Source organism: Columba livia, chromosome 3, assembly GCF_036013475.1.
Source record: "Columba livia isolate bColLiv1 breed racing homer chromosome 3, bColLiv1.pat.W.v2, whole genome shotgun sequence".
NCBI classification, from domain to species: domain Eukaryota; kingdom Metazoa; phylum Chordata; class Aves; order Columbiformes; family Columbidae; genus Columba; species Columba livia.
In genome coordinates this window covers 25,602,572-25,629,955 of record NC_088604.1, presented here as the reverse complement: position 1 = coordinate 25,629,955, position 27,384 = coordinate 25,602,572, and the positions used below count along the sequence as shown (strand labels likewise).

General features: G+C 43.1%; 1 protein-coding gene across 1 annotated transcript in view; it reads right to left on the bottom strand.

The window, feature by feature from the left end:
* Window positions 1-27,130, bottom strand: part of LRRC1 (leucine rich repeat containing 1) — a 71,729-nt gene extending 44,599 nt beyond the window's left edge. Inside the window, exons 1-2 of the mRNA XM_065056112.1 lie at window positions 26,606-27,130; window positions 11,999-12,116 (exon numbers count right to left, since the gene is read on the bottom strand). Of these exons, the coding sequence (XP_064912184.1) occupies window positions 11,999-12,116; window positions 26,606-26,764 (277 nt within the window). The 5' untranslated portion in view covers window positions 26,765-27,130. The remainder of the gene's footprint in view (window positions 1-11,998; window positions 12,117-26,605) is intronic.
* Between the last annotated feature and the right edge of the window lie 254 nt (window positions 27,131-27,384).

Below are 27,384 nucleotides of genomic sequence, written 5' to 3'. Positions count from 1 at the left end.
CATTACTCCTGACTACTAGATTTCATTACAGACATTAACACGTCCATCTCTGCCAATTTCAGCAGCACTAAGGTTGAATGCTTTTCTTGCCACTGCTGGATAACCAGCTCAAATCCTACTTAAATATCTAGGATTCTTCTAATGCTACACACTGACGAATGTTCTACGTTTACACGATGCCCCAGATGTTCTGGCATACAGACTGTACAGCATTGCTAATAATAAGGCTATAAACCAAGCATAAGCCCTGTGACATGTGACAATACAAATACACTGGCAGAAAAAAGAAGTCATGCCAGCAGAAGCAGATGAAAATCAAGCTCGGCAGTCACGTACATAAGGCAGCATTTTTCCCCCCCATTCAAAATACCTCTTCAGATGTTTATCATTCTAGTTTGTACAAGAATTTTCTAACAAGTGCCTTAAGAGGGAAGTTTGACACTAAGGAAATTCTGTACTGTCTGAATGATAATATTATTTCTAAAAATCCTTTTATATGGCACTAAAGCATATTTTGTTGAAGATTTTTACAACAGCAGTGCTCCTCAATAGCCATTTCCCCACTTTTGTTCTTCTGATGGCTGGGAGAGTCAGGGAGAAGACTACCTTCACTTGAACTGATAAAACCCTTTTAATGGAACATTTTTCTACAGCATTTATAAGAAATTTCAAGAACTGACAGTATTTTTTTGCCTACCGAACGCTACATAGCCAGCATCCTTTACTCATTCTGCAATAGTGAACCTAACTTCCAATACCTAATCAATACTGACACAGCAATGGCCAGGAAGGTCCTAGGCTGCCACAGGGCTACCAGACCAGAATTACTCAGACAGTGGACTCTAGCTCAAAAGTGAGAAATATTTTTGCAAGAACTTGGCTGAAGTCTCAGCCATGAGACATGTGCTATGTTCCTGAGAGAGGGTTTACAATCTTTGATAGTCTTTGATAGTCTTTCTCCTGAGTGCTGTTAAATTTTCCAGCTATGAAGGCAACACAGAGCACTGTGCTTGACAAGTGCTGGAGCTGACACACCACATACACCCCAGAAAGAGTCAACTGAATAGTCCCAATCTAGACAGTCATAGCAGAAGGAACACCAACACGTACATACAACACAATCACTCAGTGATTAGTAATTCACTAATGTCCTAAACGGTTTATTAGTTTATGCAAAAATTATACCCAGGAAGCCCATTCTAGACTCAAAGACTGGTCCAAGAGCATCCTTCTTATGAGGAGAAACAGAGAGCTGGGTCTGTTCAGCCTAGAGAAGGCTGAGAGGGGATCTCATCAATGTTTATAAGTATCTCAATGGTGGATGTCAAGAGAATGGGACCACACTCTTTTCAGTGGTGCCCAATGATAGGATGAGGGTCAACAGGCACAGACTGAAGCACAGGAGGCTCCATCTAATCATGAAGAGAAACTTCTTTATTTTGAGGTTGCCAGAGCACTGGAACAGGCTGCTCAGAGAGGTTGTGGAATCTCCTTCTCTGGAAACATTCAAGACCCACTTTGACACATTCCTGTGTGATCTACTGTAGGTGTACCTGCTTTAGCAGGTGGGTGGGACTAGATGATCTCCAGAGTTCTCTTCCAACCCCAACCATTCTGTGACTCTGTGAATCCACGCAACATTATCCCGTCAGGAGAGAGATAGCCAGCAGGGAACCAGATCTCATCCATCCAATTCAATACACAGAAGAATCTTCCCCCACCTCTTCTCACACAGGTACTATAGTAGATATTGTATCACACACACACAAGGTCTATTAAAGCATTAAGCACTACAGTGCTTGAATGATTTATGAGCCCAGAGGTTCTCTTCTCACTTCCATAGAGGTTCCTTGGTGCCACCCAGCGCAGAGGTCTCTCAGAGAAGCCTGCCCTTGGGAAGGCTCTGCCACCCCACTTCCCACCTCCTCCACCTTCCAAACACATGAGGAGGAAACTGCCCAGTTAGTCAAACACCTTGCAAGAAGGAATTTGTGCTGCAAATTTGTTTGTCTTTGTGAATGGCTCTTCAGCTGCGAAGCCCGGCTGAATGGGCTGTTGTCTCACAGTCACCACCACATCTCTCTACTCTCCACAAAGCAGCCAAGTACATTACCCAGAGCTGCTGTCTCTGCAAGGAGAAGGGATGGAGGAACGTCACTCATCCTCTCCCTTCATTTCCACATTAAAATAATGACATAGACAATGATCTGACAGGCTTATTTTTTTCTAGAAACTGTGAGGTTTTGCTGTTAGTCTGAAGGCTGCAGCAATCAACCTCCTTAGGTAAATGTTACAATTTCTGGGGCACAATGTGATAGGAGTCACATAGTTCTTGCAAAGTCTATTGAGATTAAGTGGCTTTTATACAGGTTGTAGCACTTTCCTCTTGAAGTTCTGAGGCTAAAGATATACAAAATACAAGGGATATGGCTCTTTCAAGACCCGTCTTTACAACTTCAAGGAAAATTCACAAACAGGTTTAGGCTGGGTTTTCTCAGCTAAGTCCCTTACTGTATAATTAACAAGAAACTGAAGCAAGGTATGTATCTCCTTCCTCCTCGTCACTGCTTCTGGATATATCCCTCACAAAACTGCATTTCATGGATACACAGGTATTAGACAGTTTACTTAAAAGAAAACTGCATGAGGATATAAAAACAAGCTGGTCTTTGAACAGGCAGATGTAGTAAATCAACAGATTGCCCTTCTCTGCTGCAGAAAGAAGCGGCAGAAGACCAGGAGCTGTAAATTTGAAACAGGACAAAAAGGTGGGGGCAGAACTCAAAGATCAGATCACAAAGAAAAAACAGTTCCAGGTGAACCAACTGGTCTTCTACCTTTTTAGTGATATATGCAAATGAAGAGTTAAACAAGGCTAGGAGACACTTTTATAAGGATTTCCATCTTGGGCCTCGAGGCTAGCAGGAATTGAATAATTTTAGCCTGACAAGAAAGAAGGAAAAGGTAAAAACTAGTATTCTAACCTATGAAGCTGTGGATGACAAAGAGTGGTAGGTGTTTTAACAGCAAAGTTACAGATACATTGGATTAATTCTTCAGTAACTTCATAGTCATGGCATCTAACCTTCTCAACAAACAACAACAACCAAACAAAAAGCACCACAAAAAAAAACCAAACCCAAGCAACTCCGTGGACTCAACAATTAACAAAGCCTGTTTGCAGATCTCTATTTTATGATCTCTAATCTAGACTATCCAGAAAATTAAGTATTTATGTCGCTCCCATATAGATTGTCTGATGTTGAACGCTTTAGCTCATACTTCATCATGCCAAAGGTTTCTGTCTCCAACTTGTCCTGCTGATTTAAAATTTAAAAAAATAAAGCAAACGCTCAACAACTACCTAACCTCACTAAAAAAACCAACCAAACAAAAAATAAACCACACAACCAAACACAACACACCTCCAAACTTTCCCCCCCAAAAAACTTCAAAATTCATAGGCTTCTCCTGAATTTGGATGAAGCCAGGCACCGTTGCTAGATAAGCATGCAAGTACGTCAGCCGAAGTCATCCTTAGAATAAACAGTTAAATCTGGCAGAATATACCATGATGGAAAAATCCACTTTTCTGTAATCCATTTTAAAATAACACCTTCTAAACTTCTCTAATTAGATTATTCCATCATGAGATTTCACTTATCTTCTCTTTCCGAATCAGTCAGCAGTTACAGCTTCTTCCTTCCCCTCCTCGAAGGGCCTTGCTTGGTGATGAGGTTGGGTCTTTTCTCTCTCACCTTACTTCTCCTGCTGCATACAAAGCTCACTTCCTCCTCCAATTTACCAATAAATTCATTTCAGTAACACAGATTCACAAACATCAACTCTTCCATCACTTCTTCAAAGTGTGTAAGAATTTTACACATCTGTGGGATTCTGCAGCGCTCCAGAATCTAAAAGCAATTAGTAGTCTGCTACTGTCTGCTTCATACATCAACCCCTAAACTTCATGTGTAAGCTATGAAGACGATAATGTTTTTAAAACACAGGTTTTAAACCAACACCAATGGCGGGATGAGAGATACTACAAATAAAATATGTCACTAGAAATTAGATGTGTCAAAAAAAAAGAAAAAAGCACCTAACACAACTGCTAGTAAGCAACCATCTAAAACAGTGAAAAATTCTGTGATCTTCAAGTCTGCAACAAGGCAGCTTTGTTTTGTTTAGCACAAAAAAACTGACACACACAAAAAAAAAGCCACCATCCTGACCCAGGCAAAAGCTGAAGATCATCTGTAGTAGCTTTCTCCCACCATACAAACCACGATAGTCTCTGGTGGGATGTCCCACAGCTTTAATGTGTTCACTACCAGCGTTGCAGTGAGTGCATTCACAGGATGCTTTCTTGTCCCAGGCAAGACAGGTCTACTTCTACTGAGCACTAGGAGAGTAATTCTTGCTTGTCCCTAAGTGCTCACCTGGCCACAAATCAGTTCAGAATGCAAACAAACATCCAGCAGTTGCACATGTTAACAAAAAAAAAGATGCATTTACCAACTATACTGCCTCATAACACAGCTTGCTGGCTTTTTTTTTCATGTCCACTGAGCAAGAAAGTGTCAATTCACATTAATTTCTCAGCATTCTGAGTTTTGCTGTTTACCACCAGACTTGTACCAGCACGTTCTTGTCAGGGCAGCTGGTATCAGGCAGAGCAGAGGAGGATTTCACAGCAGAGGTCTCTGCTTGGAGACCGTGGAAGCGCAGAGCGGGCAGCCAGACCCCAGGCGAGAGCGCGGGGCAGGAGGCAGCAGCTGAAGGAGGAGAGAGCGGGGCCCATGTGGGGCTGCACAACAGGATCAGAAGATTTAGAGTGCTTCTGCCTGATTAGCTTATGTCCTCAATGTAAAATAGCTGGGTCACCAGCCCAGAGTGAACTGAAACAAGAGCTCAAGCCTTTCCTCTGTCAGTATTTCTAGTTTGAAAACACTGATTATCCTGCTTTTGGTGCGGGAGAGGAAAAGCGGTATGCCCACCTGCTTTGTGGGCTGCAGGGAGGTAATCCTACCTATGCCAGGTGTATCTGTGAGAGCACATAGGTGAATGAAAAAGGGCAAGCATTAGCATGCATGCACTGATAGAAACAAGTGAGTTGAAGCCCCAGAAAGCAAAGCAAAGATTCCACACCGCTCTCCAGTGGCATGGACTGATGCTCCACATGTCAGCTTCCACCTGCTCACCCGCCCTTCTGAGGAAGCTTTAAATGACTTGTTGAATAAAATGTACCTATCATGCAATACGCAATGAGTGTGGTGTCCTGAGGATGACTAAGAACCCTAAAGAGACTTTTAATTAGGTTGTAAAGCATATGAACAGAATAAACACTTCAAATAAAAAGCAGTAATATCAAACCACCTGCAACTGAAAGTAGAACAGTTAAATACCGTTGTGGTTGATTTCTCAAAGTACCCTGATAACTGAAGACAAAACAGAAGCTTCTAAATCTGCAACTATAACCCATTTTGGAAGCACGGAAAAGGTAAAAGTGAGGCTCACAGAGCATTTGGGACACCGGCCTGCAGCTGCCAAAGAGTGACCTCCAAAATCCCAGACACTGCTCAGACTGCCAGCCATGCATAGCACCAGCTCTCTCCTTACACTGCAGCGTTGTGACTGTTGAGGAGGAACCACCTCTACTGTTAGGAGTATCCTAAAGTGGCACATTTATCTTCTGTGATATCTGTTATCATTTTCACATAAATGATAGCATATTTGCCATAACATAACTGTGTTGAGAAAGGATTTTGGAATGAGAACATCTTGATGTCATAAGACTTGTGTCCAGAACAACTGTGCTATCAACACAGTCTTAAGATCAGTTTCACCACAAACTACAGAAAGGGGTAGCAACTAATAGATCATGTAGTTGGAATCTATCTCTACAGTAGGTATGAAACTGTACTCATTAAACAAACAGTATTATTCTTATTGGATATCGAAGAAAAGAACCACATTGAGATTTTGGTATTAAGCATCATGCAGACGCAAATATTGCTTAACGAGATCTGCCCACACACAGATTTCCTCAGTAGATGCTTCAGTGAGCCCATTGCTCCACAGTGCACAAAGTTAACAGATCTCAGCTCTGCTGGCAGCGGAGTAAGCAGCAGAATTCATCTATGAAGACTATAAAAAAAACATTTAATTCTCCCATTGCACACACACTTGCATCTTTTCCACTGTTTTGAGGCTCAGGGCTTGGACACAAGACCAAACCACAAGGTAACAGAGCACTTCCACAGAGGAACAGCCAACTCGAGTCCCCTCACCTGCGGCCAGCTAGAGAGCTGCTGCACTGAGTGCACATCTGCCAGTACACAGCAACCGCACTGTGTGACCAAGTCCTTGGTAGGCACGTTCAGTGGAAGCAAGAAGAGCAGCAGTAGAGAAGCCTGCCAGAGTCTTATCACAGAGAGGCAGCAATGTGCAGGCAGACACAGAAGTGCAAGAGGCTCATCTTCATAAGCAAGGGGGTTAGTCTTCATCCAAGAAGGGGATGGGCAGCGGGATGTTCAAATGGCACTCCTGCAGCTAGGAAGGGCAAGAAAGCCACCCCAGCACCTAACACCCAGCAGCCACTGTCCAGTGCAAAAGATCACAGTGATTTTCTTCTTATCCTAAAAGAGCTGAATGAAACAAGATGCTGACAATCTGTGAAAGGCCTTCCACACCACATAGGTTAAAAGAAAGTGGGGGGGAGGTGGGTGGGGGTGGCAATTTCTTTCAAATAAAAATACTACTATTAAATTAATACTCTCAGAGCACTTTAAGGAGCATGCAATATCATAACAAAAATCGGAATGAGCAGGATCTAATTCTTGTCAAAGGCAAATAGAAAACCCTCTTCTTGGAGAAGAGGGATACTAAAAAGCAATGTATTACCACGTCTGCAAGAACACAGTATACATACATAGCATATGTAATCCCAAATACCAGTATGCATTAAATTAACTACAGAAACTTTATGCATCGCCCCTCCTGTCTGGAAGAAGCTACAGAACAAGAAAACCTATTAACATTTTAATGAAGCTGGGATGGCAGGGCCCTAAGCTCTAAGAATTCAGCCTCCAGGGGTTGGGCAGAAGAAAAGGGGAGAGGGATTCACTGGAGGAAACCTCTGTGGCATGAGCAGCATGGGCAGCAGCCTGCCACAATTCCCAGGGATCTCCAACAAGTGACATACACCTTGGGAGAGAGGGAAGCTTAAAGTGCCAGCTGAGACACAAGGAAAAAACTGCAGAAATTTGAGCACATATTTCTTCCTTTGGAGACTGCACTTCTTTTATGAATCACAGGGTCTTTTCAGACTTGTCCTGGAGAGTACCCAAGTGCTGTGGGGAAAAAAAAAAAAAAAACAAAAACAAAACAACAGCACAAAAGTGCCTAGAGCAGAATCTCTCCTCTACCACATGGAGCAAACACTTGTGCTGAGACTCAATGCAAAGCACAGGAGCCCTACCCAAACTTCAAGGACGTCAAGCAAGGAGGCTCCAGTGACCCAGTGTCCTTGCAGAATTCACCAGCAATGTGAGAATCCAGGAAAAGCTTTACCAAGGCTTGGGGAGCCTGAGGGAACCAGCACTAGCGTCAGACACACAGTAGTTGAGCATCCATCTGGGAAAGGAATACTCCAAGCCTCAGACACACTTTGCCAGCAATTCAAAAGTTCAGGCATCCACTGCTGAAATCTTATGAGTCTGTTTTCTTTAGTCTCGGAATTAGTACAGTAGCTTTTTGAACAACCTAAGACCAAGAGGCAGAGATAAACAGCATTGCCAAATAAGCTTTACAGTTTTTGCCATCAGTATGCTGTTTTCTTAGCACAGCTTCCCTGCCCTCTCATACTCCCATCCTTGATTCAGCCATTCAATTTTGCTCAAATAACAGCTTCTGCCAGACTAGAAAAGCACAGTGGGGATGCTTCCTAGGAAATCTGCATGAACACATGGCCTTCCAGAGCCATCAGGAATAGCATCAACATGCAAATAATCCAGGAAAAGTATAAGATTATATGGTTCCTAGCCTTACCCAAATCCTTCTCTTTCTGCACCACTAAGGCTGTCACCTTACCCTCCCCAGACTTTTCTCACATACACCCAGGAGCATGAAGTTTACATCCACTGCAGAGTTTTACTTAGAAGGATTTTTGTAGTTCTCTATTCACTTATTAACCAAAAACTGCTTAAAGGATTAATTATGTAGAACATTTTTAACATATCCTAGCGTGACTCGAGCATTTTAAAACACTTGGAAATTTAAGAAAGCCACACCTTAGAGACTCCCTGTTCACCTTTCCTGAGTGCCTACGAACTAGGGCAACTTACACAGCGCATAACACCGCATTGCGCATTGCACGGGCACCCAAAGCAACCTCCAAAGAGTCAGGAGGGATCCTGCCTCAGGCACTGATCCCACCTCCAGATGTAACGCCTCACCTCACCGCTGCATGAGGGGCAGCTGCCCATGGCAGCTGGGAAATGCACCCACATCCATAGGATGAGAAGAAATGGCCTCAAGTTGCACCAGGGCAGGTTAAGATGGGATATTAGGAAAAACTTCTTCACTGAAAGGGTTGTCAGGCACAGGCCCATGGGAGTACTTGAATCACCATCTCTGGAGGTGTTTAAAAGATGTATAGTTGAAGTTCTCAGGGACATGGTTTAATGGTGGACTTGGCAGTGTTAGGTTAACAGTTAGACTCAATGAACTTAAAAGTCTTTTCCAACCAAAATGATTCTATGATATACCCATCACCTCACAGAGCTTCAAGGATCATACACTGACCAAGGAATTAGAAAGTATGAGAGAGGAAGACATGTTACCATTTTATCACGAGATAAATGAAATGAAAGTACTCTGTTTATTCAAAACCCTTTCCTGCTCCTCCTCCTGTGATGAGAGGTTAAAATATAAAGGCTGTCAAGGTTTAAGGCAAGGCAGCAATAAACCGTGTCAGACACTCCCTGTTACTCCCTTCACCTCCCGCCACCCCTTCCTTTAGATCCGAAAGATGATTGGAAAGATAAGGAGGAAGGAAGAGAGACTTAGACTTCAAGTTGGAAGGTTTTAAAGGCTTTTACTAATGCTACTAATAAATAGAGAATATACATACAAAATATACAAACCCAATCTCCAGTGCTCGATGTGGAGCTGCGTCACTCCCGCAGCAGAGCTGGGTGTGCGGAGCTGGCGGCTCCAGCAGCTGCAGCTCAGGCCCCGGAAGTCACGGGCGGGACTGCACAGCAAACCCGAACCTGGTTGCGGGATGCAGGGCCTGAGGCCTGTAGGTCACAGGCAGACAGACAGACAGACAGACAGGGTCCTCTCCAGATGCCGGCCATGGTCGAAGAGAGCGTGACCCTCGTGATCACCATCTTATATAGGGGGTATGACAATCATGGGATGGAATACTCAGTTGATCCTCAGTTGGTCAGTTCTAGGCACCTGTTCCATCCACCCCTCCTCAAACACGCCCCTCTCACAATGGAACTGGGGAAAACTTATCAGTCTTTCTTAGCTACCATAGTAACAAATCTAAACACGAGCTTCTTCAGCATTCCGTTGGTCTCTTATCAGCACCGAGTACAGCATCCTAGGAAAAATATGCACGCTAAAACTCAGAAAAGTACAGCCACCTAGAAGAACCTAGCTGAGAGAAAAAAAAAATCACTAAAAGAGAATTGGTCTTTTTTTTAACAAAACCAGGACAAAGGCCTACTCCTGCACAGAGAACATTAAATAAATTTATGTTTGCATTTTTAATCTCTTGAATAAACAGAATGGCCAGAACTGAAAGCAATTAGTGCACCAAACCAGACAGCTAAAATAACAAAAAACACAGAACAATGATCTCTTATTTCTCAAGTTCAGATGTCACCATCACACTTTCCTATTCATGCAGCATACTGCGTTTTGAAAAGCTGTGCTGTTTTTCTCTGCCTGAAAGGAATACAAAGAGTTTCTTTTTTTATTATTTTTTTTAAGTACTTTGGTAGTTAGAAAAACAAACACTGTTGGAGTGCAAACCACCGAGCAGAAGAAACCTTTGGCAGTTTAAGAACCTGACATATTGAAAGGTGGGTTTAAAATACAAAGCTAAGAAATGAAAATATTGTCAATCTCCAAAAGCTTATGTGAGAATTCCCCCTGCAGCATCCCAGATGGTGCGTGTTTTGCCTTTTAATTTGAAGAGCCGCGAGACAACCATAACATGATCAAACAGCGGAAAGTACTATCAGTCATCTTCCGCCACAGCCCCCTGCACCACCTTGCGCGGTGCATTTTTCATTTGAAGAGTCAAGTCATGCAATAACTGTGACGTGATTAAGCAGAGGGAAGAAGCATCAGTCACCTTCTGTAATGAACTGTGGAGAAGAGAAAGTAGTGCAATAAAATGGGCAATTAACACTGAACCTTGGATATAGGAAAGCAACTGCCATCTGCACTAGTCCAGCCTGTCACTTGAGAAAACACTTCCTTGTGCAGTAACTTCTAATGGCACACACACACCTACCCAGCCATAAATGTTCACACCATCTGTTCTCGTTACAGTCGAGTTCTCAAGCCAACTTCCAAGTCAGGCCGAGGAGAGTTCACATGGCTCTGATCCACCAGCTCTTTTGCAGCTAGTTATTCATTTGCAAAGAGAATTACTAAGCCAGAGTGCTTCCTTTTGTATAAGGTCTGTCACAGACAGCACTCAACTCAGCCAAACTCGGTAGCCAAAATACCAATTAATGCTCACGTATTTCTAAAATGTTTTAACCAATGCATTTCTTCTCTCAGATTTTTTCCCAGTTTTCTTCTTTTACAAGGTTTTGTAAATGTGCATTAAATTATATGGTTCACATAAATTTTTCAGCAACTGCCTGGAGATTCATTACGCTTCATTAATTATACTATCAGATAAAGATGGCATTAAAAACACCAAACAAAGGAAAGATCCAAATTTCAGCTAGTTATAGGAAGGTGAAGTGGTCACTGAATATTCCTCAGTGGCAAAGGGTCCATACAAAGTTAAACCATAAAGGAAAAGAAGGCTCCCCATTATGCTATTTCTTCTATTAAATATTGTTACCTCCCTCCCTTATTTACAAGGTTACCCAACCTTGCTCTCTGCCACTCCATCCATCACACCTCAGAGAGCATTTTGTGCATATCCACTGCATATAAGGAAGCAAAAATAGCTGACATTTGCTCTAATTTGGTAACATGCTGTTTCTAGATCACTGGGTCATAAGGCTGGGCAAAGGTGACCCACCAGCCCCTGAACTTCTTGCAGAACTGGTTCACCAGGCCACACACACACACACACAAAGTTTTAAAAAAAGTTTTCACTCCATTACAGCTCAGAAAAATATAAGCAGCAAACATTACAACCGAATGACAAACCCATGTGTTTTCCAACAGCATATTGTAAAAGTTTCTCCCAGCATCTTTTTCTGAATTTATCTCTGCAGGCAGCAAACAGACTGAATCTTCTTCCAGAAGTACAACTAGAAATACCAGCATTCTGCCTCTTGCTTAGCACAGGTTAAGGGCAGAACAGAGATAAGGAACTGGCCTTCTAACCCATAGGCAGCCTTTTTTTGGTCAGAAAGGAGCTGTTTGGTTGTTTTTGTTTTTTCTTAAATGCTAGGCATTTCAGAGAACTTGGGGAAAAAAATAGACCAACATCTTGACAGATACATAAAAACAGGATGTAAAGCATTCTTTAAACTGAAAAATAGAGCAGGCTCTCAGAAACGTAGAACTACAGGCAAGCATTATTTTATCACTATGTTTCCATCATCAGCTCTCCTCTGCTCTTTCCCTCCTCCTTGTCTAGAACTACAGGCAAATCCATGAATTACATGGAAAAGCATTCTTCAGGACACAGACAGCAACTTCAGAGACAGAAAAACCTCAATAACCCAGTTTTATGAACCACGTTATAGGGCAGTATAGAATCAAATAAATTAACATTGGAGCTTACCATTTCGAGACAAATCAAGTTCCACCAGCTGCATGAAATTCGCTATTTCTGGAGGAAGCCGCTGGATTTCATTATCACTAAGTCCAAGTTTCCGTAACTTCACAAGCTGGAAGAAAGGCTAAGAGAAAGAAAAAAATTCCACATCAGAAAAACGACTCACGTATAAGCATGATAAATGATAAGAAATAACTTGACGCTGCTTTCAAAATTTGAGCTAACTGAAGTTATTGCTTAAAATCAGTTATGCAGACCTCTTTCAGAGCTTCATCAGAATGAACACTTCGTTTTACATGTAAACAGAGTATAATCTGTTTTACCTAAAATGAAAACTTATTTTTACAAAAAGCCATCTGTAAAGCTTGTTATTAAAGATCACAGTACACAGGCACTAGTGAAATCCAGAGTGCCTGCTTCAAAATCATTGATGGGTGAGGTTACCCAGCAGGGTAATTAAAAGCATCCTAATTACACACCGGGGCTCATTAAGAAGTTAATACAGAGAGACACTTCTAAAGGATGATCCATAAAACCCACAGAGAAGGGCTGCCAAGGTCTTCTACGCTAGCAACCAACTAGGTTACCGAGCCAGCCTCCCTTGGGAAGACTTTCCAGCCTCACACATCCTCTGCTCCATCACCCAATTTCAGAAGGACTAACGAAAGTTGAGTGGGATACACATTATTCCAGGTCTCCACAGCTTGCACAGGAACCCAGCCCAGCTGTGTCCCTACAGCAAGGACGTGGACATGCAACACAGACAGGCTGCTAATCGTCCCTGCCCTCAGCTATGGGCTCAGAGGGTCTGGCACCCCCCCAAAACAAAACCATCAAAGGACACGGGCCCAACTGCAAGCCAGGTCAATGCCAGGCACTGGGAGCAGCCAGTGACTGGAAGATGAAACGGTCATTAAAAACCTCTTAGGATGCAGGCACCCCTAGGAAAATTGGAGAGCCCTTAGCTCATCAGAGCTTTCCTCTTTTCCAGGCAGGCCTTTGAATGAGAGTGACTGCAAGTAGTGAGGGTTTGTGCAGAATTAAACGACTTAATGCACAAGTCGCCTTGACCATAATTGACCAAACTCCTCAAGTTCTGGGCCCCAGAACTGCTCACACATTTTTGCCCAGCAGTCACAACCTGATGTGTGTGTGCCTGCAGCCTCATGGGTTCTGCCCCTCAGGGAAATAGGAAGGTGCTAGCAAGTTTTGGATATCTACTTACGTTGAATCACTTACAATCCTTTCTTGGAAATTAGCATATTTTATTATTTTTTTTTAGTTTTGTGTTGTTTTTTTTTTTTTTTTTTTTTTTAGGTGCTGGAGTGTGCGCTCTGAATGTCACTCGTTTCTACCTTGGACTGACACAAGAACCGGCAGCAAGACACACATGGTACTAGCAGACAAGGTGAAAACATGGTCTTGTGAATCTGCATTGTGACACAGGTTTTCAATCTTAGTTTGAGCATCTTATGCCCAAGATCATAAATCAGGTTTTAAGTGCAAGGTTTTCCAACCTCAGCACCAGTCTTTTCAATAGACGTCGTTGTTTCTTGATGCAGAAACATAACTGAAATTAATGTTCTTTCCCTCAAAAACATGGGTTCCTTTTCGGGAATAAAAATGACAGATCTTTAAAAAGTTTGTAAACACTTGACAGTCAAAAGATGCACCAGACCTGAATGCAAAAATTCAGAGTAATTTTTTAGTTAGAATGGCACTTCTTCCCTTTGCCCCCAAGTATTAGAGGCCATTGGTAACAGGGTTGAAATTGTAACTATTTCACATTTCTAGCTCCCTAAAAACATACATCACAATTAAAATAGCCACAAATTTTTTCTTTAATCCTTCCTTGACCTCACAAGATCCATAACTGCATTTTCATTAACTTTTTTTTTATCTTTTAAAACAAATGCATCCCTTTTGCCAAATATTTATTAATATGACTAAACCAAGAATCCATCACAAACTTAGAAAAGCACTTAAAGATCCTTTTGTGAAAACACAGCAGGAGTACACACCAAAGAAGAAATCTCAATTTCTCCTAATACTGTCCAAAGTAAATACTTTCCAAAAAGTGTTCATCAGCCAGTGTGTAGCTGCTAGACTATATGACAGTTATAAATATTGATGTTCCACTACGAATCTTCTCATAAGCAACAGCTGTCCTTGCTAGAGATGCTCTACAGCGGCAAATAAGAAAAGACAGGCAGACCATAGCTAAAAGACAAGAGGAGCACGGTTAAAAGACAAAATGGTCATCAAAAAGCTACCAGGAGCTGGGCATCCCTAGGAAGGTTCGAAGGCCCTCAGGCCCTCAGCGCACCACACGTCAGTGTTGTACAGATTTATTAAACGTGCAGAGCATGTGTGCAACAGACAAAATTACACAACAGTTAAAGACAGTCCTGTTTCTTTGACTGACTGCTTAAAAGAAAAATGAATTGGGAGCCTTATTTCTAGTTTGCATAACAATTTTTAATGAATGACACCATTTCCTAGATAAAATCAGAAAATGCTGTTACGTGAATGGCATTTCTTTGAACTTCATGTTTGTTTCTTCCTTTAAAGTACAGAACTCAATTTCTCTTGCATGTTTAGTACATGCTACTCCCATTGCAGTAACTATTCCTTTATCTGTGGCACATCATTAGTGCTCTAAAGCACTACTGGAGGGGCAAGCACATCCTTTGTGCCATATTTGTTTTACCCATCAAAAAGACCACAGGAAAGAAAATAATTAAGAGCTTACTGAATAGAGTTCAAGAAATGTAAAACATATATATATATACATATATATATATTTTAAAATCTGTAATTTCTTAAATATATGCTGACCAGAAACATGTTCCTGATTCAATATATCAGACACAATTCAGCCTCTATTTTAAAATCTCCAACATGAACGAAGGTGCGATGGGGTTGCTGGCCAGGGCAGCACATCCACCCAGCACACTGTCATAGCGGGTTTTGATTGCTGACCCAACGTCTCTGCAAGGATTTTGGCAACACTTTTAATGCTGCTCAGTTTAGCCAGCCTAACTAATAGCGCTTCGATGAGGCAAATAATTCCACGAGCATCAGCACTAAAGAAGCATACAACTTTCTATGTGGTGGCAATTCTGAACTTTGAATTGAAGCTTTTCCTGCTATCACAGAATTTACAGAGGTTTCTCTTACATGGGTTTTCTAAGAGTATACATCTTGAATGGTGCCCTTCTCTCACTGGAAAACTAACCAAGTCTCTCTCTTCCACCTAGCCACATACTATATTTTTTTTAAAAGTTCATTCTGACAAAATTGGGTCGATGTCAGCCAGCGAAAGGAAAAAAAAAAAAAGAGATGAGTGCATGACTCACTGAAAAGTATAAACAGACAGTGTGATTCCACAGCCCTCATTTTTTATACTTTGTTTTTTTAAAGAATATCACTACAACTGGCACTCTATTCTAGAAATAAAAGCTAACAGAATTAAGTCAAACTAGTAGGATTGATAGAACTCAGTATTTTCTCTCATGAAAGTGGCCAAAACAACATGTCACTGCTTTTCTTTCAATAGTCCACTCCTGCAACAAAACCAGAAATGCATGAGAATCTTTGCCTGAGTGTTTCAGCACCTTTCCTAATGCTGGGGGAAGAAACAACCACAAAAACCCCACACCAACCTGGAAATAGATGAAAACAATAGGCAGTTGAAATAAGAACCACAGGAGGGCACGAAGACCTACTTGCAGTTAATGTTCAAGGGGAGGAGCAACACCCCCTGCTAGAGACATATCAAACTCCAAACCCACTTGGCATAGGTAGAGTAACTAACTGATTACTGTGTTAAGCAAAATGTTTCCATAAAAAGGCCACTACAAGCAGAAAAGAAAATGAAAATTAGAGACTTTAATGAAATCTGCTGCCTAAGTTTCAAGGTTGGCCAGCATGAGCAGCAGAAATAAGAACATGAAGGAGAGAAGGAAGAAATCTGCAAATTAACTCTAGTTTCTGGACTGTATTTGAACAGGGCAGATAGATAGATACATTTGGGTTGTGCAGACACTTGAGTTGTTGCTGACAAGCTTAAAAATTGTTGAGTACTTGCTCTTATGTCAAGTTTCCCTTAGACACCAAAATGGATTTTCAACATACGCATGCTGCCTCAACTGCTAAGGCTTCTTCAGGAAACTACAGCTTGATATTCAAACAGGAATTAAGTAAACTACCAAGACACAGTACATTACTATGTCCTGTTTCTTAAACGCCATCTCTTAATATATTTATTTCACCCATTTTGCAAATCTATAACTGATATCTGTGCTTTAGAATTAAAAAGTGACACATAGCAAACATAACTCCTAATTGCACTCCTGCCTCAAATCTTACTTCAGGCTTCATTTTCTTCTCCTACGTTGTAAACACAAATCAATGGGGAAAGCGTTCATGTCATTTGTTCATTTTCATTCACCAGCTACGTGTCCTCCTTCAGTCGACAGATAAGGGAAACTGCAATCAGTCCTTCCCCACCCTTTTTATACTGCCTCAAAGACCTCAGAAAGAAAAAGGTCTTTCTTCAGGCAAACACAAGCAGAAGCTGCAATTCATTCTTGGTAAGCAAAGCAGTGAAAGAGATAAGGCACCAAATCCGTGAAATAACCCTGCAGCACGGCTGACACAACACTCTCCAGCTCCCCAACGAGGTTCCCAGTCACTAGATGATAGAATCACCTGCTTCTGGCCCCTAGAAGTTGGGGGCTTTTGTCTGCACTGTTGCATGGCTTCAGCAAGAGAGCAGGGGAAGCCCAACCTTTTTTCAGGTGAACATGCTGCTTGGTGGTCAGGACGGTACAAGGAGAATAAGGATTAAATAACGTAAGGCAGAAGCATCACTGAATTCAAGCGTTCTGCTTCCTGTGATGTGTTTGATAACTGGGCTCTCCTACAGGTGTACATACAAACATATTCTGCCCACTTGTCAGAAGGGCAAAGGTGAAGAGGGAAGGGTGAGCTTTTCCTTATTCCCTCCCCACCTCCTCTTGTAGAAGTCATAAACTCTCTGAAAGACCATCCATAGAGTACACTCAGTGTTAAGGATTTCACAAGGAGAGGGCACTTGCACACCCTCCGCTAACCAGTGGGATTTCAGACATTGGTTACAGTCCGTGGTCAACCACACCAGCCTGGAGCTGATGGGAACCACGGCCACACTGACACCCCCAGTGAGCTGCAATGCACCCTGCCCTGCGGCCAAGTCGCAAGGCGCTCCCAGCCAAAAGCCACAGCTAACTTGTAAACAAAAAACTCTTTCTAGGATGCAACCCTGTACATCATGGTCTTAAAATCTACCCCAGAGACACCCACCAGTAGCAGGAGCACTGAGGAAAACCAGAAAGAGCACTCAAAGGGACACCTTCCCCTAGAAGCACATCCTAACTAGTTGCACAACCAAATGCCGATGAAGCTGGATCCTATTTGGGATTCATGAAGTGCGTAATGAGCTCCCAGCCCACTCCGGTGAAGTCTAGTATGGGAGCTATCAGCTTGGCATCTCCCACAAAGCCTGCTATCAACATCAAGATGCCTCAAGTCACAGCACCTGCTTTCACCTGCGAGCAGGGACAGCTGGTGAGGGCAACAAACAGGGTTTCACAGAGGACCAGTCAGGCAGAAGGGTTGTGGGGAAAGGGTCTACAGGAGACAGAACAGAAATGACAGTAGAGGCAACAAAGGTTAAAGAGCACTTGATTCCATAGTCCTTAGAGTACAGTAGTGGGAGGGAATATCTCTGCCTTTAAGACTGGCCAAAAAACACATTCTACAATGAAACATAGATTCATTGCAGTTAAATGCATTTGCTATTTGGAGGAAAAAAAAAAAAGAAACACACACACATGCCACACATTTTTGAATATCACTAATGAATTTGCAGCATGCATTTTTCCAGTACACAAGGTTGTTGAAAAGAGGTGGTATCTTCTTTTAGAACAATTGATATAATCATAAAAATTATTTTAGAACTACGGATGTATAATCTCTGCCTACAAACCCTGTCTTATCTGTGCATATCACGTGGAGAAGGGGATGCTATCAATTTACTACAACAATACACCTCTTACAGAAAGAAAAAAGTTAAAATTACTTTCTTCCAACTGAAGCCAAAAATCAGCAGAACTCAGCTGTTACTAGGTGGGATGTTGGGACTACAAAAAAAACTAGCACTAGAATATATTTCAAACCATATGGACTTCAAAATCTTCTGAACAATCTCATGGACATTAACATGAACGTCAGAGTTCATATGGGACACCAGACTAAGTTCTCCGTCTGCTCCCAGATGGTGATCTTTCAAATGTGCTGTCAAAAGGTATAGTATTTTCTTTAAGTCTCAAGCAATACAACAGAATCTGAAAGCAAGCAGAAAAACTAAAGATATTTATCTGGTAACAAACTTATGTGGAGCCTTCAACACAGTGTTCTATGTTTAGAGGAATGTTAATACAAGGACCCAATGTTGCTTCTCCACAAACCATTACTTATTTTAATAATTCAAGCATCTGTTGCACACTAGCACTAATTAACTATGCTCACAAAAGGTTTTTACAAAAGGCAAGTATTCTCAATGCACTGCTGTTGTAAAGTTGCCGGTCTTCTTAGAAAGAATTTTAGATAGCACTTTTCATACTTAAAAAAAACCTCTTAAACTTTCAGTAAAACTACTTTTACTGTGTCTTTATATATAGTCTACTTCAATTCCACACAGTGGCATAATTCTCTCTCTGATATTAACTGGAGGTACATGCTGCTCAAATCATCTAGTGCATATTCTTCAAGGATTTACAGCAAGGTGCATAAAAACACCATGACACTATCAATGTTAAAAGTAGAACACAATTCAATATTTGGGCGTAAATGAAGAGTGAAAAACATGAAAATTCTAGTCACATAACTAAAAACAAAGCTAAAGCAGGCAAAATCCTTGATATGCTCTCTACAGAATACTAGTATAGCTGAGGTTGGAAGGAAACAATGGAGATGATCTGATCTAAAACCCCTGTTCAAAGCACAGGTCACCTAGGACCATGTCTAGTTAGGTTTTGAGCACCTCCAAAGATTGGAGACTCCACAAACTCTCTGAGAAACCTGTGTCAGTGTCTGACCAAAGATGTTTTCTTATTTCAGGTGAAATTTCCTGTGTTTCAGTCTGCTCCCATTGCCTTTTATAATGTCATGGGGCACCACTGAGAAGAGTTTTGCTCTGTCTTCTTTACAGCCTCTCATCATGTATCTATAACCATAAGCCCCCTGCACCTTTTTCTTATCGAGGCTAAACTATCCCAGCTCTTTCAGCCTCTTCTTATATGACAGGTGTTCTAAGCACTTGTGGCCCTTTGCAGGACTCAGTCCGCTATGTCCAGGACCCTCTTCTGGGAAGCCCAGCACTGGACATATTACCCAGGTGTGTTTTCCCCCAGTGCTGGCCAGAAGAGAAGGATCACCTATCAATGTTCTTCCTAACACAGCCCAGGATACCATTGCCCTTCTTGGCCATGAGGCTTACAGTCACCTTGTCCATCAGATCTCCCAGAACCTTTTTCTGAAACTGCCTTCCAGGTGGTTTACCCCCAGCCTCCCCAAGTGTATGCAGGGCTTTGTATTTTTCTTTATCAAGCTTCATAATACGCCTCTCTGCTCATTTCTCCAGCCTGTCAATGTTCCTCTGAATGGCAGCATAAACATCTTTCTTACCAGCCACCCCCAAGCAGATGCCTGAACGTGCCAAAGTCTGTTTCCTGAAGCCCAGGGTTATAATGGTGCTTTTCGCCCTGTTCCCTCCTCTCAGGATCCTGAACTCCACCATCTCGCAGTCACTACAGCCACTGCAACCCTGACGTTCACATCTCACCCTATCTTTTCTTGTTTATGAGGTCCAACAGAGCACCTCTGTCCACTGACTCCTTGATTATCTGTATTAGGAAGTCATCAATACACTCCAGAAAACTCCTGGATTGCTTATGTCCCACCGCATTGACCTTCCAGCCGGTGTCATGGTAGTTCAAAACCCACATGAGGACCTGGGCCTGCGAACATAAGGCTTCTTCCAGTTATCTGAAGAAGGCATCACCTACTACTTCTTCCCAATCAGCCAGTCTACAGCAGACACCCAAAACAATGCTACCCACTAATCCAAACCTGCTCTCAGCTGGCCCATCATGCATCCCAAAGCAAAGCTTCACATATCCCTGCACATCCATGTGATGGGCAACCCCTCCTGGCCTGCCATTCTTAGAGAGCCTCTATTCATCCACCATAGCACTTCAGTCATGTCACATATCCCACCACATCTCTGATCCCAATGAGATCCATACATTTGAAAAAAAAAGGAAATAAAAATTCTACATGTTTACATCTTAAGAAGGGATGGTTACAACCCATAAGGAGAAATGCATGATATCATCTCTTTCCACAGCAGACTACTGGCCATTGACCAAGGAAGCATCGTCCAGGTTTATGGTTTCATAATGGGTGAAACTATAGTAGAATAGTGAGATTCGGTCACACTTTTGGTTTTTGTGTGTGAGAAAGAGGTGTGGTATGGGAAGAACAGAGAGACTCTTTCTGAAGGAGCTTTCACAAGATTTTGGTATGATAACAGCAGCCTGGATTTCACCACCACATGCAATAAAGAGATCCAGGCACTGCCCAAGACAAATGCCAAGCAGCAGCACACCATCAGCTTCTCCAAACCAAAAACTGGGACACAGGAGGAGGCCAGGGTTTAACCAGGTCTCTCAGGGAAGTGGTCTCACATCAGTCAAATAACTCTACAGAGAAGCATTAGCATATCACACAAAGAAGAAAAATTACAGATGACAGATACAATCTGTAAGCTCAAAAAGAGAAGCAAAATGCTTCAGAGTTGCATAGGCCAGGGTTTAACCAGGTCTCTCAGGGAAGGGGTCTCACATCAGTCAAATAACTCTACAGAGAAGCATTAGCATATCACACAAAGAAGAAAAATTACAGATGACAGATACAATCTGTAAGCTCAAACAGAGAAGCAAAATGCTTCAGAGTTGCATCAGATTAGGTTTAAGAACGCTACATAAAAATAATCCCCAAAAGAAGAAAGTTCAGCAGACGCTTAAACTTAACTAAGTGCATAAACAAAACTTGGAAATTTTGTTTTTTGCCATTTGAGTTTTCACATAAACAACATCTGCAAAAAGTCCCATGGGAAAGTGGTCTTTATCCTTTGAGAACAACTGAGCAGCCACAAGACACAACAGCAGCAAAACAAGAGTTATAAGCTATTTCCACCACCCACCAATGCAAAGAATGCTAGTGATTGAACGTAAAAGCCAAAATATAATAATGCATTCAAAGGTTCATAAAAAAATCATATTTTTTTTTACAAAATAGTGAAAAAATATGCAAAGATCTAGTTTTGTACTGCACAGAGCAATTAAGTTGACAGGATGCATTGGCCCTTAAATTCTAACGTATAGGAGTAGGAAACAACATTTAATCAACTACAGGCTGATCTATAGAATTGAAAGCATTTTATTTTTATCTGACACTTTTCATTAGAGAACCTATTGAAAAGTATCATGCAGAATGTGTTATTTTCTTCTATCAAAGCAATTTGCCAGAAAGCCTGCTCTTTGGTGAAGTATAGTTTTTGACATGTAGCAAATTATATATTACACATTACAGCTTGAGTTGAAAAAGCCTTCAAGTTTCCACTTCTAAGGAAAATAAAAATGGTTCAGGTTTAGGAAAAAACCCATGTAAGCTACATTTTTTAAGTCATTCTATGCACACTGGTGAGCACACACAGTTTTTTTCCAATCAAATCAGGTACACCAAATATTCAAGGGAAGACACTTGGGATCCAGTACAGGAGAAGGAATTATTTAAGCAAGTTAAGAGCCACACTCTACCACTGGTCCTATACAAAGTCCTTCCTCTTGAGACCAAAGGGTGCAGCTCCTTAATTTGTCTTGTAAAGCAGAAGTGGTGAGAAGCATGCTGTCTGCTAGGAATTGCTGTTCTGTGGGAAAGCAGCCACATCTGCCAAGAAAGGCTTGAGAGACCTCAATATTGTAGAAAACCACCAGCAGCTGAAGAGTTCACAGCCTGCTCCTCCAGCACATCCATCCCACCATGCCGGCTCATCCTGCAGGAAGGGCAAGGGCAGAAGAGGGAACCTGGGAGTCAGCAGAAAGGAAAGGGAAAGAGCAGAGTGGGAAAAACAGAGAAAAAAAAGTTTGCAAGGGTAGTCAAGAATCCAGCACAGAAGGGACAGGAGAGGAAGCGGAGAGTCAGAAACACACGGCAGACAGAGCTGTTTGGGTGGGAGGAAGTAAGCAAGATCCTGGGACATCAAGGCTGGGGGAGGATGGGAAAGTATGAACAGGCAGGGGAAAGAGTCTGAGACACCAGCTGTAACAGCAGAGAAAGGTCCCTGTCAACACAAGCACAAGTTCTCCATCACGCAGCTGAGGAAGGGATCCAGGGATCCATCAGAGCTGTTAAGGAGACCTGGGGAAAGAATTTATGTCCTGAAATAGGAAACCACCTAAAAAAATTTGTATGTACCTGTACAAATATAAATTATTAACTTGCAATCCTGAGAGGCTTACAGGTATAGCTTAGGGAAAAAAATATATATTTGTAGGGAAAAGGGGGTCAGAGAAACCGAGCTAGAACATTCTTTTCCTGGTCAATGTATCCATTAATGCACAAGGAAGTAAACAAGGGGAGGAGTGGAAACAATGGGGGCCAAAAGCATCTCCTTCTGCTTCTTGGACATTTCAGAAGTTTTTCAGATGAACCCTTCTCCCCTTAGAAAGAGGTAAAGAATTCTACCATACATGTTGGTCAGCTAACACAACAAAAACAAAACCAATAAATTAATTATTTCAAAGTAATTCAAGTGTATTCAGGATATTTCAGATTACTCCCATAATGCACAACAGAGCAATATTGCTGAGTCTTCCCAATAGTCCTTTCCCATCAAGATGCTATAACAATTCTTTAAGTTGTCTTCTGTCTTTTGAGGAGACTTCTGTGTGTGTCTCTTTTTGTGGCAGCACCCTAACATACGCCATGCTTTACTCTCCTCTGGAATAAATAGAGGTTTTCAGTATTCTAGCAAAGACTGCAGATTAAAAAAAGCCTAAGACTATTTCCGTAGCTCAAAACAAGAGGTTTTAGAGTGTACCAGAGTGTATTATTTTACTGGCGTAAGGAGCATACTAACCAAAGAACACCTTTCATTGCTATTTAAAAGAAATGAGGGCAGGGAGAAACAGGAAAGAAGGGGAGAAGCATGTGCATCCAACACAAATTGCCCCATTAACTTCGGAAAAGTGTAAGTCCATGTATTTCAACATGCCACTTGCTGGTATTTATCTGCCTCGGAAAGCTTTACATTTGAAGGGATGAAAAAAAATGTGCAAGTGGAAGGAAAGCAGCTGCCTAGAGATGAAACCATCATGTGTGTCCCAGACCTGCCACATGGCAAACTGGGGAAAGAACTTGCCAATATCTGCTTGGTTTCAGAAGTGTTACAAGACCTCCTGCCTGCTGAAACAGCCATTTCAGGCCACGCTTGCCCACGATGGGAAGATGACGTCTGAACTACCAGTGCTTAGAACGAAGATCAGGGCAGCAGAGTTGGGGTCTTCATCCTCCATCCAACTACCGCAAGTTCTGCTGGCAAGTCACAGAACCCACAAGGTGATTCCTCTTCACTATTTCAAGGTGAGCCTTTACAGCAGCAGTTTCCTAAGGAGGATTACAGCCATCTCAGTGACACAAACACCTTATCGGTGTTACGGGATATATTACGGCATCAGCGCAGCCCACAGATGATTCACCAGGAACTGGTACAGATCACTGTGAACTTCAGGACTTGATGAAGTACAGGAAAACATCAAACTAACCAGCCACTGAGAGTTACACACATCTGACTTGCTTAGGCCTGAACTGCGCCCAAAACCAGTTTGATCTAGCGTTACCGCCTTTATGCACATAGAGAATAAACTTAATGGAGGTAAGACTAATAAAATGCATTACACTAGATTAAACAAACTCTAAGATCTATGCTGACCTAACAGTTTGTTAATTATATGCCCTAATGATTTTCCTCATGTTTTCTCCACAAGAGGTACGGTGTACCCCAGCTTTTTGTACTTATTTCCAATTCTGTATCCATATTTTGCACTGACACTACCCTTTTAATGAGAATGAGCAGTGTACCCTATAGCTACCCTCCACAGCAAGAACTTCCACTATTCTCCTGAGCCAGATTCCTACAGTAGAACTTTTAAGACCATTTCCTGGTAGAAATGTTAAACAGGGCTCTCCCCCTCTGTTTCCAGCTTCAATAGATTAGTTTTACATCCAGGATTGCAGCTATATTTTTGTACCCAAAACTCCTACAGAGTCAACACTTATCTGAGATGATGGCACTATATTCCATTTATCAGAAAACATTAATAAGGAACTGACAAGAAAAGTTCATAGGTCTGTGCAGGAAGCCCTCATAAAAATGCCTTCCTGCATCGCTGACAAGGCAGAAAGTACTCAGGACAGATACTATGTTTCTGTGGTTGTATTTCATCAGATTCCTTCAAGTCCAGCTAAACACCCACAAACGTATTCCTACAGTATATTTAGGCACTCCTGTAATCTGATCCATGCACATACAAAAATCTTCTTTCTAACTTCAACTTTTGCTTGATTCCACTGCAATGCCAAGGAACCCAGGGTATTTTTGTTTGTTTTTTATTGTTTGGGGTTTTTTTTTTACCCCATCAGCTATTTTTTACATGTATAGGACTCCATATATACACAAATATAAGCAATGGGAAGAAGCAGTCTTTTTAGCTATCACAGGACAAAAAAAGGCTGTTTCACATATTACAATTAAAGGAAAAAGAGAAAGAATGAATAGTTGCAGTCTACTTGCAGAAATAAATGGAGTATATTAGGAAACTTCTTTAATATAGTACCATGAACAACAGACATTTACACCCATGGTTTACATTTGTACACAGAAACCTGTTTGAAGGGGATTTATTATTATTTTTTTAAAACAGAGAGTCACAGGTCTCAATGGGATTTTGGTTACAAGCACATTTGATATCTCTGGAATAAGGGTACAAGCCTGAAAGCCAACACTAAGAAGAAAAGTCCAGTACAAAAAGAGACTCCCAAGTCTGGTCTGTGCACAAAGCTGGCAGAAACTGCTGGAAGTAAAAACAGCACCCACACAGAGGCTAAGTAAACCAGTTTTGCTCTACTTCAGGAGGATAAAGAGCTCAGTCACAACAAGATGCAAACCTGGATTTTCAAATGAAAAAGTCAAATTTAATCCATCAGTTCAACTGAAAATCTTTTGCTACTGTCTGCAGGAAAATTTCTCCACCATGATTACTCTTACCACCTAGACTGAAAAAAACAGTTTATGCAAGAGAACTGAGTTTAAAAAAAGAAAAGTAAGACTGTTTAAGTTTTGGTATGAACAGACCAACTTTAATTCAGATGGAAACAAAGGTGCTTTTGAAAATTCCTCTGGCTAGTAAGTTCAGTTTCTTGGATTCCAAGAACTAGTATTAGTTCACACACTTTTAAGGTGCAACTTCCAGATAACACCTCCCCTTCCAGCGTCAAACTCTACCAACCACAACTCAAAAAGCTTTCTGAGGCATCCAAAGTTTAAAGAGGAAACACTGAAAAATGCCCTTGGTTCATCAAGTCAAAAGCTGATGACACCTCCCACTCGCTGTGTATATGTGGAGTGTAGAACAGTGCCTCGCTGGAACTGCTCTGATGTAGCTTCTCTAGCAAAAGGAGCAAGTGCCAGCCAGCAAGTCATGCTGGCAGGTACCACCCCGATGTCTCAAAACCATGTTGAATTAAAAGTAAATTCTCCTGTAACAACACTATCAAAAAGTATCATGTACAAAAATTTGGCTATGTGTTTCATGCAAGAAGGAAAACAAAACTATGTGAGACTTAACACGGAGGAAAACAAAGAGCTTATTCGCCTCTTGTGTTTGCATGATGAAGTTTCCAGGAGTGGAAAGCAGAAACGGGAACACTGTTATCTACTACAGGGGTTTTGTTTTTTCCCCATGTACAGAGCAGATAGTATCTATCGAAAGGGGAAAAAAGGGGAGGGTTTAATACCCTCCAAAGTCTCGTAATTCCAATGACGTGGATGTTAATCACAACATATTTTCACATCTTGTGACTCCAGCCCTCGGCCCTCCAAACAGCACTTTTTCTCCCAAAAGACGCGCAATGCCAGGTTTTGCTCGTGAAAGCTCACTTACCATCAAACTACCACGAAATGCTAAACCCTAACTCGAGACTCGGGCTCTTCCTGTAACTCCTGGGGTTACTACCCCAGGCTGACCGCCCCGGCCGCCCCACGCCGAGATGCCGCCGCAGTCGCAGGCCGTCCCGGAGCCCCCCACCGCAGTCTCAGGGCGGGTGCGGCGGCGCCTCACCCCGCCGGGCCGGCTCACCTGCGGCCCCCGCCCCGGGCCGCGGCGGCGCTGGGACGGGACTGGCCCCAGGGCCGGGCGGCCGCCCCCGTTCCCGCTCCCCGCTCACCTTGGGCAGCTCGCGGAGCTGGTTGGCGTCCAGCAGGAGCTCCTCCAGGCTGCGGCTGTAGCGGTAGATCTCCTCGGGCACGGCGGCCAGCGAGCAGTGCCGCTTGTCGATGGACTCCACATGGCGGTTGCACCGCCACAGGGGGATGCAGTGGAACATCGCCCCGCCGCGGGGCGGGGGGGGCCGGGCCGCGGGGCGGGCGGTGCCGCCGCTCCCCGCCGCCCCCTCCTCCCCGCCGGCCGCAGGAGCCGCTGCTCCCTCCGCCGCCGCGCAACGCGGGTCCCGGCGAGCCGGCGGCGGCAACCCGCATCCAGCGCGCCGCCGCCGGCGGCGGGAAGCGGCCCCGGCCGAGCGCGGCGGCCCTGGGAGAACAATGGGCGGGAGCCGGAGCGGGGCGGGGGGCGTCCCCCTACTGCTCCTCGGCGGCCAGCTGCCCTCTCCGCAGGGGCATCGCGGGGCGCCGGGCGCAGCGCTGCTGCTGGCGGCCGCGCATTCCCGCGCCTGACCCGGAACACGGGCGGCCTCTCCCCCTCCCTCCCATCCCCTCCCCTCCTCCCCCGTCCCGGCTGACATCAGCGGGGCCGGGCCCTGCCGCCCCGCCCCGGGCCCGCCGGCCTGCCCGGGGAGGTGGCCAGCCGCCCGCACCCCCCCGCGGCGCCGCCGCCTCGCCGTGGGGCAGCCGGGGGCGGGCGCCCGCACAACTTTCTGCCAAGCGCAAAGCCGCGCCGACAGGGAGTTCCCTCGGGTGGGAAGTGTGAAGCCCTGCCCAGGGGCAGGTG